The sequence below is a fragment of the Microcaecilia unicolor genome, chromosome 1 (assembly GCF_901765095.1).
Source record: "Microcaecilia unicolor chromosome 1, aMicUni1.1, whole genome shotgun sequence".
NCBI classification, from domain to species: Eukaryota; Metazoa; Chordata; class Amphibia; order Gymnophiona; family Siphonopidae; genus Microcaecilia; species Microcaecilia unicolor.
In genome coordinates this window covers 180010304-180024185 of record NC_044031.1, presented here as the reverse complement: position 1 = coordinate 180024185, position 13882 = coordinate 180010304, and the positions used below count along the sequence as shown (strand labels likewise).

General features: G+C 42.7%; 1 protein-coding gene across 2 annotated transcripts in view; it reads right to left on the bottom strand.

The window, feature by feature from the left end:
* Positions 1 to 13882, bottom strand: part of RAB5A (RAB5A, member RAS oncogene family) — a 92629-nt gene that overhangs the window by 43255 nt on the left and 35492 nt on the right. For both annotated transcript variants that reach the window (XM_030202722.1, XM_030202731.1), the window contains exons 2-3: positions 4133 to 4315; positions 978 to 1129 (exon numbers count right to left, since the gene is read on the bottom strand). In XM_030202722.1, coding sequence (XP_030058582.1) covers positions 978 to 1129; positions 4133 to 4295 — 315 coding nt within the window. In that variant the 5' untranslated portion in view covers positions 4296 to 4315. The remainder of the gene's footprint in view (positions 1 to 977; positions 1130 to 4132; positions 4316 to 13882) is intronic.

Here is a 13882-nt window from a genome sequence, read left to right as displayed (position 1 = left end):
TTCCCCAAGAGGGAGCAGGGCCGATAGAACAAACACACTGGCAGAGGCAGGAACACCATACACACAGTCAGTGGTGTGCTGGAGCGGGCTCTCACAGGCTCGCGAGAGCCGTTTAAGTTTTTAAGAATTTTGGGAGCTGGTTGTAAAAGTAGGCCTCCCCACTTTAACAACTGACTCCCAAAATGTGGGCTTGGGCCCCCTCCTGAATTCTCTTTTACTTTGCTGGCAGTGATGCTGGCCCCACCAGCCAAGTCAATAGACTGCTGCTGCTCCCTGCTCCTTGTTTCTCAGCATCAGGCTGGAACTTATCATGCAAGCGCAAGAAGGTTCCATCATGCTGCTCAGAGCCAGAAACAAGCAGCAGAGAATGGTGGCAGTCCATTTATTGGCTGGTGGGGCTCGGCAAAGGTATGCCTAGCGTGAGAGAGAGGCATGTATTCCCCCCCCCCCAAATTTCAGGGCCGGCTATGCCCGGAGAGAGAGCCCGTTGTTAAAAATGTACCAGCACACCCCTGTACACAAAGGGTTAAACTCACTGAGCCAGCAGGCCGGGACACTGGGAAGAGAAATCCTTAAAACAAACAAAGGAGAACACTCTCACTCAGCCCAGAGCCCCAGAGGCTGAGCAATGCCCAGCCCCCACTAAACAAACCAGCAGCTGACCCTGATTACAGAGCTACCCACACACACAGCAGCAGCTAACCCAGAGGGAAGGAAAAGAATAACACCACACAGATCCCTGTCAGAACCTAGAGCACGTTCTGAGAGAAAACTATCAGGCTTTCCAGTTACCACCAAGCGAAAGTAACGCAAAAGCAGAGAAACTCTTCAGCTGCAGGCTAAAGTACTATCCCCTGACGTCAGCACATCCCCTGGCAGCCAATCAGAAGAGACGTCCCCCCTCCCCCTCAGCCAAACCGGCAGAATCATAACAAACAGCATTTTAATATTAAAATAGTAATGTATAAACAGCTTACCTCATTTGTTATATCATATACGACTATAGCTGCTTGTGCTCCTCTGTAGTACATTGGTGCTAAACTATGGTACCGCTCCTGACCAGCTGTGTCCCAAATTTCAAATTTTACAGTTGTATCATCAAGACATACAGTCTGGGTTAGAAAAGCAGCTACAAAACAACAAAAAAATATGTTGAGGGGAAATCTGAAATTTCAGCTTCCTGCAATTAAGCCATATTTGAGTCTTCTTGGTAGAGGCATTTCACTGTGCTACATTGAGGACATGTTTGGATGTCTTGTGTAATTTAGAAGAGAGACTTTCAATCCTGTTGTCAAACATCTCTTAGCCAGACATGGTTTCAAGATAAACACAATAAATATATGAGATTCATGTGCATACAATGGAGATAATGTATGCAAACGCATCTCACACAAAATTCATTGACTGTACTGTGGACATGATTGGCAGGGGAGGAAGGGGGAATTAAGTACTCAAGGACAGGGTTCAGTGTATCTTGCAATTTTAGGTGCCTAAGATCCAGAGAATGTCATTTGACCCCTCTGCAGCTGGTGACCATGACTGTCAGATAAAGTGGGGGAGTGCTCAAATGATGCCTTCAGCGATTAAGGGCATACTCCCGGTCTTCATCTTGCTTGCCTTCTCCACTGGCTGTGTGACAATATTGAGAAAATAAATTCCTGGTGACAGAAATTTAGGAGATGGCTTTTTGAGGGAATATACTTGTTTGAGGATGTCATAAGGACAGAGGTAGGAATATGAAAAACATACCGCCACAAAAATAAATGCACAAAATCATATTTTTAAGCTAAATCATTTATATCCACATGGAAAATCTTGATTCATTTTGCTGGTCCAAAAATACTGGCTGTACAGAGCTTACACAACAGAAATGGTTTCTAACAGCAGGTGCCCAGTTATCTTAGGTACACATTTTGCGCAGGTTGATATTTCATACACAATGTGAGTGGGCCTTTTTTTTTTAATGCAGCCTGAAAGTGGGGAGTCACAGCAGTGTGGGTTTTTTGGAGGTCATCTGGGGTCATGTGACTTTTCAAGCACTAAAACAAGATCATTTCAGCTAAGCTGTGGAAGCACTGCTTTAAATGGTATAAACTGCAAAAGCTATAATATCCCACAAAATGGGACCTCCACTGGTATACAGCATTGTGTTTGTAAAGAAAAAGATCTTCATGACCTACAGGCACAGCAAATGATTGAAAGAACAGTTGTGGAAGGTTAGTGTTTGATTACAGTCATTAGGACACACCCAATAAGTTTCAAATTATAAGAGAACACAGGAACATGTCAAAGCAAATTGAAATAGGGGCGGAGGAAAAGGAAATACAATTTATACTCATTTGGTAAAGTTGAGTGTTTATTATAAAAATGACTATAGAGAAGATATATTATTAATCCTACATTCCGTGCCCCCCCCCTCCAAAGTGTCATGCACCAAACATCTTTCAGATTAACAGGTCACAGGTTCAATGAATGGATGAAAATGTTACAAAGCTTTTGGGGTATGAGGACTACGGCAGTCAAAAGACTATCTTGAACAACAAAACAAGTTCTGAACACACCCACTAAGAATTCTGATTACTTTTTGTTTCTTTTATTAATTAGTTGTATTTCTGAACTATATGCACAATAATCTGCTACCATTAAATGTATTCAGCTGCACACATTAGAATGCTAATAAACTGTAAGCTTCACAAATGGAAAGTAAATCTGATGTGCTGCATATCATTGTGAAGAACTATAAAGTTCTGTGAGAGAAAAAAATGGTTTCCAGTAAAAGCACAAAGAATGCTACTGGACACTCATAAGCGAGTTTCTAGGGCCACTGTTTAGCAAAACAGTCTTTAGCTATTCATCTCACTTATTTTCCTTGCACCTCCCAAGATTACCATTCAAAAAATTATCAAGTTACAGCTGAGTATTACACACTGACTAGCCACTACTTGACAAGCAAATGTGGAAGCTTAGTTTCAGAACCTCTGACAGTTTGCTATTGCCACTGAACACAAACATTACTGATGTGTATGTGTGGGGGTGAGGGGGAATAATTTAGAATCATATTGATTACCATATAGTTATGAAAGGGAATGACATTTAGCTGAATATTCTCCAGGTTACAAATGTAAAATAGCTGAATATTCCATCTCCAGGTTACAAATGTAATAAATAAATGCTCAGTTGTTCAAAGAAACTTATATGTTGTGACTAAGCCACCTTCTCAGTGCAGTTTTAAAAATATCTTACACATTCAGTTTCTGTGGAATAAAAATAAGGACTTATGTTTTAGGAACCTGATGCCATCAAGTCAATTATTTTCTTTTTTCTTTAAATTATTTCCAACAAAATGGAAATTGAAAAGAGTTATACAAAAGGGGTCAACAAAGTGTCTGCCCATCTGTATGGGGGCAAAATTCTCCAAAAATTGAATGCAATGGGATGAAACATGCTTTGCTGGAAAGAAAGACAGACAGAAAGATAAAAAGGAAGAGCAAGATTGAAAATGGGCCAAATTGGACAGAGTTCCAGAGAAATAAGCCCCCCCCCCAAAAAAAAAAACCAAAAATGACCCAACATTTCTATAGGAGGCATTCCAACTTCTGTAGCACAACAACTTATTTATAGTGGAGAATAGTAGTTAAGGGCTTACTCCTTTCAAACTGATTTCTCCATCGTCAAAATCTATCCCCCACAACTGTCCCCACCCCTAAATCCTAACCCTACAACCGCTCCATCACCCTGCAAATTGATCCACCCCCATAACTGTCCTAACACACATACATTTATACAAAGAGTTTGGAGAGAATTGCTGAGCAATACTCGATCACGACCCAGTTTGGTGAACTCTGCTCTATGTGCACCTCCACTTTTTTTTTTTTTAAGCAAATGATGTTCATGATGTAAGAGTCAACCTTTGCTCTACATGCCTTTAATTTTTCACTGGGAGGATACTCATGAAAACAAAACGAAGAACAGTAAATCAAACTACATTAATGTGATCTGAGCCCAATCATGGATAACTAATGCCAAGGGACATACTAGCAGTTGAAAAGGAAGCCGTAGCCACTGAGGAGAAAAAGAATAACAAATTAACAGTGCCAGAAGGAAAACGCATAAGACAAGCTTTTCTGCTCACCTCCAATTGTACTCTCTTGGAACTCGTGGAACTGGCCTTTTACAAAACGGAGCACTAAACTTGATTTGCCAACAGCCGACTCGCCAAGAAGCACTAGTTTGAACTGACATATTTTACTTGTGGTGTTCGGTCCATTGGGTCTAGATGCTCCTCGATTTGCCATGTCTTAAACTGGAGGAGTCGCTGGTTTCCCCCAAAATTAAAAAGAAATAAATTCAAAGATGAAACATGAATCTCAAAGTACTGTTCTATCCACAAGAAACTATCAAAGCAATAACAGTACTTAAAGTTTGTATCAAATGCAAAAATCACTTTACAGCAAGTTTTATAAGGTCATACTTGTTAAGTTCCTTTCCTTTAGTCAGGATGTACTATCCTTTACAAGCAGGTGTTATCCCTTCCTGCCAGCAGAGGGAGACAGAGAAAATGATCATTCCCAGTGACATCATCAGTATATCTGCTTGAGGTGCTCAGTAGAAAACTCCAGTAGTATCTGTCAAAGCAGCAGGTGGTCCCTTTTGTAAAGCACACCCATACACCATCAACCACTGAAGCTATTATGAACCAAAGTGGAATTCCACTTTTTTTTTTGAACAGCAGTACTGGAGAGAAAGGGAGAATCCAAGGAGTCCCGTAGCTGCAGTCTTCCGAGGGTGGATCTCAGGATAGTACAGCCCGACTAAAGGAAAGTTAACAAGTATGACTAAATTTCACCTTCCTTAGTGTCTGGGCTGTACTATCCTTTACAAGTAGGATATACCCAAGTAGACTCACTGGATGGGAGAAGACAAGGCCCCTGAATGATGGCTTTGCCAAAGACCGACTGGGCTCTGGCTAGCAGACCCAATCCATTATGCTTCCCAAAGAAATGGAGCGATGGCTATGTTGCTGCCTGATAGATGTCCTCTAGGGAGGCCGCCCGGGTCTGCCCAGGTGGTCACCTGTGCCCAAGCTGAGGAACTCTCAGCCTGGAAGATACTGTCCTGTTCCTGAAAAGATAAGCAGCCTCAAACGCCACCTTGACCTAACAGGCAATGATGGGTTTGGATGTCCTCTGACCCTACTTAGGGCCATGAAAAAGAACACAAAGATGATCTAAAAGGCAAAACTCATTCATCGCCAGTTAAAAAACGTAGCAAAACTATGTGCAATCCAGCTTGTGAAGCCTTCAGAAGTAGCACTTGAACCCCTAACCATAATGGAAAGCAGCAATAGTGTGGATGGAAACCGAATCCTCCAAAGAGACAGATACGAGTCTCAACAGGACTGAGCTTAAGGTCCTGACCCTCCACTGGCCAATAAAATCACTATCAGGAACTCAGTTTTCAGAGTATGGTCCTTGAGACCAACTCAGGGTTTGAAAGGAGGACCAGAGAGGACTGAGCCCCAGGCTCAATCCAGGAGGAAAGATATGGGTGAACAGGGGTGTGCAAAGCAGATGGGTGAACAAGGGTGTGTATAGGACCCTCTTCAAAAACCAAGCATGAAAGAAACCTAGGATCTTGCTACAAAAACAGGAGAGCGCTGCCAGCCAAATATTAAGAAAGCTCAGTGTCCACCGCTGGTTGAACCCCTTGGTGCAAGAACCTGGGAATCTCAGGAAGCTGCACCTTCCAAGAAGCAAGCAAGCGCTGGGCACACCCATCCTTAAAAATCCTCCGAACCCTGAGAAGTAAAAGATTTGCTTGCCTTAAGCAAGGCAGCAATCACCATGGGTGAAAACCCTTTCTCTGCTAAACCCCTGCTTTTCTAGGGCCAAATAGGAAGTCAAAGGGGATACGGATACTCAATCTCCACCACACCGTGTATGAGCAATCTGCAACCCCTGAGAAGAGGAAGTAGATAATCTGCCAACAAATGAACCAGGTCTGCATACCAGGGCCTGTGAGGCAAATCTAATGCCATCAGAAGCAATAGGGATGACACGTTATCCTATGCAGGATTTGGCCTATCAGAGGCCACAGAGGAAAGACACAAAAGGGTTTCCCCCTGGGTTACAGCAGAACCAGGGCATCCAGCCCCTGTGACGCCATTGCCCCCAGTGGCTGAAAAGTATTATGCTTTGGCATTGCTGTTTGAGGACAAGAGGTCAATGGCCAGCTCCCTCCACCAGTTCACAAGTAGCTTAAGGCCACATGACTCAGCTCCAGTCCTCTATATCTAGGAGAGACCAATGGCAGAAGTCTGCCACAACATCATCTTTGCCAGCAATGTGGTCTACCAAAAAAGCCAGTAAGTTCACCTCTGCAGGAAGTCCAAGGCCCCCGCTTGATCCCTGTTGATAGAGGCTACCATCATGGTGCTGTCTGCCTCCAATCAGACGCACTTCTCTGAATCAGGAGAAGGAATTCCAACAGAGCCAATCTGACTACCTGGGTCTCCAAAAGGTTGATGGGCCAAGCGAACACAAGCAGGGACCAGTACCTCTTCACCACTTGATCCAACCAAGGAGACTTGCATTGCTGGTGACCACCACCAAATCGGGTGGGTCCAACAGAACCTTTCAAAGATGACTGGGACTGTCCCCTGGTCCACAAGGAACTGAAGGCTGGAACGAAGCAAAAACTGGTGGTCAAAATCCTAGCAAGCAGGCTCCCAGTGAGAAAAACATGCTGACTGAAGGTGGGGCGCCTATGAATGTACACCAAAAATAGTGGCTACAGGGTTGCCACCATGGACCCCAAGAGCTGCAGGTAGTCCCAGATCCCAGGAGTTTCCGGGTCATACAGGCTGCATTTCTGGGCCTGGAGACTTGAAATGAGCTTCTCTGGAAGGAAACTATCCCCTCGAATGACTTGATCTGGACTTTTAGGAACTCCAGAACTTGGAGGGACAGAGGTGAGTCACGGCAGAGTCACCACCTCACCTAGGCACCCCAGGAATAGAATGTTCTACAATATCAAACTCTGAACCTGTGCTAGCTCAGTCAAACAACTAGATAGGGATGGACCTGGATCCCCTGACACTACAGGGGAGCTACTCCAAAACCAGGACTTGGAGATGTTGTGTGGAGTAGTTGCCAGCCCAAAAGGCAAAACCCAAAACTGGCATGGCATCCTAGCTCTCACATACACACACAACCCCCTCCCTACAAAAATAAAATAAAAAAATCCTTGATAGCATTTGTGGTCATCCTCAAAGGGGATATGGAGGAAGCCTTCAAAATGTTAGGGGAGATCAGGATTTGCCTGGGCAAACCGAGGCAATCCACAAGCAGGGCACCTCCTTCCAAAAATGCTGGACTCCAAAGCAAGGTTAACTCCTTTGCGTCTCTGATAGGAAAGGAATGATCTCACCTTGGTACCTTGAAACAAGTGGGGTGCTAAAAGTCAGATAGCACCGGCAGGGTTTGAACACGCCTTGGAGAACTCAGACATATGCAAAGCACTGAAATAACAGCTGAGCTAAGGCCAACCCTATTCCACTGCTCCCAGATTTAGGAGGTGCTGTAATATAAGCATGATCGCCTGCCGCTTTACCTCCAAGCCACAGGGAGATATCCTGAATGTGTCTGGCAAATGAATTGAGTCTGCAAATAGGTGGGAAAATGTGGGATACAAATGCAACAAATAAATAAATGGAATGTTTTTAGTATAACAGATACCCACCTCTAGGACAGTAAATCTCGGGAGATTCAGGTCCACACATGGTGGAAGACAGTCAACCTGCCCCCTGTCCTTTTGAGGCCTCAAAAGGAACTTGGCTTTAAGAACCTGCCAGGGTCTGAAGCAGAAACCATACCCTCTGCTGGAAGTAGAGAATATACTGGAGTTTTCTACTGAGCACAGCAAGATATACCAGTGTTGTCATTGGGAAAGATCAGTTTCTCTACATCTTTCTGCTGGCAGGAAGAGATAACACTCACTTGTAAACGATAGTACTGCCCAGACACTAAAGAAATATTTATTATTTCTAAATGACATAAGACAAAATATTATAATACAGTTTATGTCCTTCTGATCACTTAGCACTATCAGAGCCTGTTAAACCATGAAACAATTTTGATAAGGATCAAAGCTGAAGTGTCATTCTCCTCCCTTTTCAAATGGGGGGAAGGAAGGGATATACTCCAAGGTCAAATCCGAGTAGTGACTGACTCCTTGGTTCATACCACCAATGTGCCACTGACTCTGAGGTACTGGCCCATGTTGCATTATTTCCTGTACCTCAATTTAATAACATTGCAGTCCCACCTATTAATATTTTCGCAGGTGAATAAACTGTCTTGGCAAAATGGCTTACAACAGTAATCAACAGTAAAAACAATTTAACATAAAAAAAATAAAAGGAGGGAGGGAGGAAGGAAAGGGATATATGTTTTGAAAAGTATTGATTTATTTTTGTTTTTATTTATTTCTTATTTTGTGTTTATTACCACAGGTCAAATACAAACAAGCGCAATAAAATCAATCACCACCACAAAACCATGTATACATTTGGGTTAGGGATTTTTTTGGGGGGTGGGGGGAGGTTTCCATATAGCCCTGAAGTTCCTCCCCATCCCAACAGCCAATTCATCCAATTACCCCCAAGTTAATACAGACTTCGATCTACACTATATTAAGCATGCTCATACATATATGAAGTGGTATTAATTTAGCACCCCTGTCGCCTCAACAAGAGGAGAGACCACAGCACCTCAGTTGACCTATGCCAACCAGTCACACAGAGCAAAGGACCAGAGAGGTTGATATGCTCAGGGCTGTTGAGAGGAACCGACTCCTTTGGTCTCTATCTGAGAGTCCTCTGGCTAATAGGACTTAACCACAGGACCACATGCCATTGCTTAAGGCCTGGAGAGTCAGGCCTACTTCACCAAATGCTGCTGCACCAGTCCAGTCTGCACCATCTGCTGGAGGCAAAGAATACTGGAAAGTTCTAGGGCTACGTCACTCCTTACACTAGTACTAATATCACTGAAATGTCAGTGTTCTCTGCCTCCATCTGTTTGGAACAGCATAATCCCAGAGTGGCCTTGTTTAGCAGGACAATAAGTAAGCAGATTCTACAGCAATACATTTAAAACTTAAAATCAACAAGTGTAACAACATAAAAAGTGCAAAGCAAAGAATTCTGTATGTTAAACTACAATCATATAGCAACTGCAGAGTAAGATAAGTTACTTAACTAGAACATTTTGTTCAAGAGGCAGGAAGAAAGTTAAACAAAAGATTCCAATGTACTAAATGAAAGTCACATTTCAAAACGTTACAGACTATAAAAGACAAGTACTCTGGAATATGTGTGTCAATAATACTCAAATCAATAAGGATGCATTCTCAGGGAACTTAAGTTCTAGATCAAGAGGTCTTAACACGAAGTCCAAAGAGGGTATTTCTTCACAGAGAAAGTATTGGATGCCTTCCAGTTATGGTGGTAGAGGCAACAGTAAAGAATTCAGAAACACACGAGATAAGTACATAGGATGCTTGGCTGCAAGGATGTAATGATAGCCTGAGATCAACAAGAGACAGATAAGAGCGAGGGTGCGAGATCAACAAGAGACAGATAAGAGCAAGCATGCAAGACAAAGCAAGAGCACGAGCGAAACAATACATTTTTTTTGAATAGCTTTTAGGAGCTAACATACACCCTTCTTCAGATGGAAATACTAGAATAAGTGATTCATGAATATTTCAAAAGATAGTCTGAGGGGAAAAGGGTGACAAGGTAGTGGAATTTTATGGTTTATAAGGCGTTAAAACAGTGCCTTTTGATTTTTTCCTCCAGTTCTTTTGGGCTTGCAGCTCAATCGGATCCAGAGGGATCCCTGAAGGCTGAGTCACACTTTTCTCTATTATGCCTAAATGAAGACTGCGGCAGAGAGCTCTTCCTCCCATCTCTTGGTGGCTCATTTCCTCTGGCCCGATGGACCATCATGTGACTTGCCTCAAACCCCAGTGAATATTGGTGTGGCATGCCCAGCTGTAAAAGCGCCATTGTTAGCTGACTTGGCATCCTCAGGGTTTGAAGGTTCATGAAGCTGTGATTTATAACGCATTTCAAGGCAGCTGCAGATGGAAGGATCAGTTGTGCCTGGTGTGACCTCCTCCCCACCCCCCACCGTCTGAAGAGATTCAATCAGGGGAGATGCTGAGAGGCAAAGGCCCTGCTGTTGGCATGACGGGAGGAGTTAGAACACTGTGGGAAGAGCCTCAGATCTAGCAGCCTACTGGACATGGCAAAGGTGGATCTGGGGTTCCCTTGTGGGCCTAAAAAGCAGGAATGCAGAAGATGAACAAGGAATCTCCATCTCTACCTATGATTTTCTCTTTACAGAAATCAGCAGGGTTTTTTTTTTACTTAGAAACTATTTGGGACGCTATACAACTTTTGGGAGTACCCAAGCAAGTTTAAAATGACTGTAAATAATCAAGAATAAATTTTTAATTGGAGCACAAAAATCATAACATGAATGAATATTTGTCACACGTGAAGTTGAACTTATTCAGAATTTGAAATTTTGGAAAAATGCATAACAGTCTGCTAACCTTAGAATTCTAAACTTTCCTAAATCACCTGTGGCTATTCCCAAGGATATTTTCACAGCATATGAAAATTCTGAAAGTCCCTCACCTCAACAATCTCCATCACCAATCACAAAGATATATTATCCTTGAAAAGCTAAGAAGCCAACTGATATGGTTCAGGAAAGGAAACAAAAGATGGATACCTTGGATATTTCTGCTTTGTTTGAATCATCTGAGACTGAGGACTTAACTGTTAGCACAATTAGCTTTCTCAGTTGATAGGGATTGGTTACTCCATTTATTTTTTTTTTAGATATTGTCAGGCTTCTTTCCTGAAATTCACAAATAGATACAAATTTCATGTATCTCGTTTCCCATCTCGTATTGCCTAATTATGCTCTTACTTATCCACCCTTAATTATTTGTTTGTCCTTGAGACAGTCTAAATCCCTGGTTACTTACTGCACACGTATTAATTTGCTTCTTGAACTTATTGTAATTTGTGTTATATTCTGTACATTATGTTTTATTCACTTTATTGTTTGTAAGCCACATTGAACTTGAATCTATTTCTGGCTAATGTAGGGTATAAATGTCATGAATAACTAAATACTTAGAAAATGAGGAAGCAGGTTTTCCTATATCGTTTAGCGCTTCTTCAAATCGGTACAGGTTTTTTTTTTAACCTTAAAATTCCTTGCAAATGTATCATTAAATTTAGGGATTAGAAATAGATCTTTCAATCCTTCCCATCTATCTGCATTTATTTGTACCAACAGACCAATAGGGACCCCAGTAGAGAGAGTTCATCTATGATTCTAACATTATACAGTGGGGGAAATAAGTATTTGATCCCTTGCTGATTTTGTAAGTTTGCCCACTGACAAAGACATGAGCAGCCCATAATTGAAGGGTAGGTTATTGGTAACAGTGAGAGATAGCACATCACAAATTAAATCCGGAAAATCACATTGTGGAAAGTATATGAATGTATTTGCATTCTGCAGAGGGAAATAAGTATTTGATCCCTCTGGCAAACAAGACCTAATACTTGGTGGCAAAACCCTTGTTGGCAAGCACAGCGGTCAGACGTCTTCTGTAGTTGATGATGAGGTTTGCACACATGTCAGGAGGAATTTTGGTCCACTCCTCTTTGCAGATCATCTCTAAATCATTAAGAGTTCTGGGCTGTCGCTTGGCAACTCGCAGCTTCAGCTCCCTCCATAAGTTTTCAATGGGATTAAGGTCTGGTGACTGGCTAGGCCACTCCATGACCCTAATGTGCTTCTTCCTGAGCCACTCCTTTGTTGCCTTGGCTGTATGTTTTGGGTCATTGTCGTGCTGGAAGACCCAGCCACGACCCATTTTTAAGGCCCTGGCGGAGGGAAGGAGGTTGTCACTCAGAATTGTACGGTACATGGCCCCATCCATTCTCCCATTGATGCGGTGAAGTAGTCCTGTGCCCTTAGCAGAGAAACACCCCCAAAACATAACATTTCCACCTCCATGCTTGACAGTGGGGACGGTGTTCTTTGGGTCATAGGCAGCATTTCTCTTCCTCCAAACACGGCGAGTTGAGTTCATGCCAAAGAGCTCAATTTTTGTCTCATCTGACCACAGCACCTTCTCCCAATCACTCTCGGCATCATCCAGGTGTTCACTGGCAAACTTCAGACGGGCCGTCACATGTGCCTTCCGGAGCAGGGGGACCTTGCGGGCACTGCAGGATTGCAATCCGTTATGTCGTAATGTGTTACCAATGGTTTTCGTGGTGACAGTGGTCCCAGCTGCCTTGAGATCATTGACAAGTTCCCCCCTTGTAGTTGTAGGCTGATTTCTAACCTTCCTCATGATCAAGGATACCCCACGAGGTGAGATTTTGCGTGGAGCCCCAGATCTTTGTCGATTGACAGTCATTTTGTACTTCTTCCATTTTCTTACTATGGCACCAACAGTTGTCTCCTTCTCGCCCAGCGTCTTACTGATGGTTTTGTAGCCCATTCCAGCCTTGTGCAGGTGTATGATCTTGTCCCTGACATCCTTAGACAGCTCCTTGCTCTTGGCCATTTTGTAGAGGTTAGAGTCTGACTGATTCACTGAGTCTGTGGACAGGTGTCTTTCATACAGGTGACCATTGCCGACAGCTGTCTGTCATGCAGGTAACGAGTTGATTTGGAGCATCTACCTGGTCTGTAGGGGCCATATCTCTTACTGGTTGGTGGGGGATCAAATACTTATTTCCCTCAGCAGAATGCAAATAAATTCATATACTTTCCACAATGTGATTTTCCGGATTTAATTTGTGATGTGCTATCTCTCACTGTTACCAATAACCTACCCTTCAATTATGGGCTGCTCATGTCTTTGTCAGTGGGCAAACATACAAAATCAGCAAGGGATCAAATACTTATTTCCCCCACTGTATATAGAAGCTAGATTAGGTAATCCTGTAAATTTTCTTCCATGTTAAAATTCCTATTCTTTTCTTCCTTGCATTTCACCCGATATTGTGGACATCATATTGAGTTATGTTTACTGAAATTTCTGCACAAATTATTACTTGGTTATTATTGGTAAACTTAATTAAAAAAAAACAAAAAACAGTACTTTAGCCATTCCTGGATTATCCCCCGTCTGGTTTTTAGAATAATCACAATGAATATAAAGTAAGAGTGCCACATGCACTGCTCCACTGTATGCAAATCTCTCAGGCAACATTTGGAAATGTATACCAAGGAAATAACTCCTCTAGTCCACCTGGCTATGGAAGCATTGGTTGCTGCCTCTCCTTTCCTCGCACTATAACCAGAGTGAAATGGCTAACATGTGAGCCCTAAGGCTGAAGTTTACCCTACTGTGATTTTGAAGGGAGCCAGTGCTTCAGCTTGGCACCACTCTTCAAAGATTCTCCAAATCCCTGCATATGCAAGAGTGGAATGCAATGAATTATAGGATCCGAGGCAGCATGGTTTTACCAGGGTAGGTCCTTAGATTAATCTTTGTCAACTTTTTTTTTGACTGGGTGGCCCAAAAGCTGGATCAGGAGAGAACTACTAAGGGGGTATCATTCTATAAGAACCAAGTTCTAGTTATAGGCAGCAGGAACATAAGGAAATATACATATAAATGACAGTATACTAGTCATTTATATGCATAAGTGGACACATATACACATAAATGACCTCTTACAGAATACTGACTAGAAGTGAAGTACATGACCCGATTAGATGGCACATCACCAGCAGGCATATGCATGGGTGGAGTTTGGTTGGAACATATA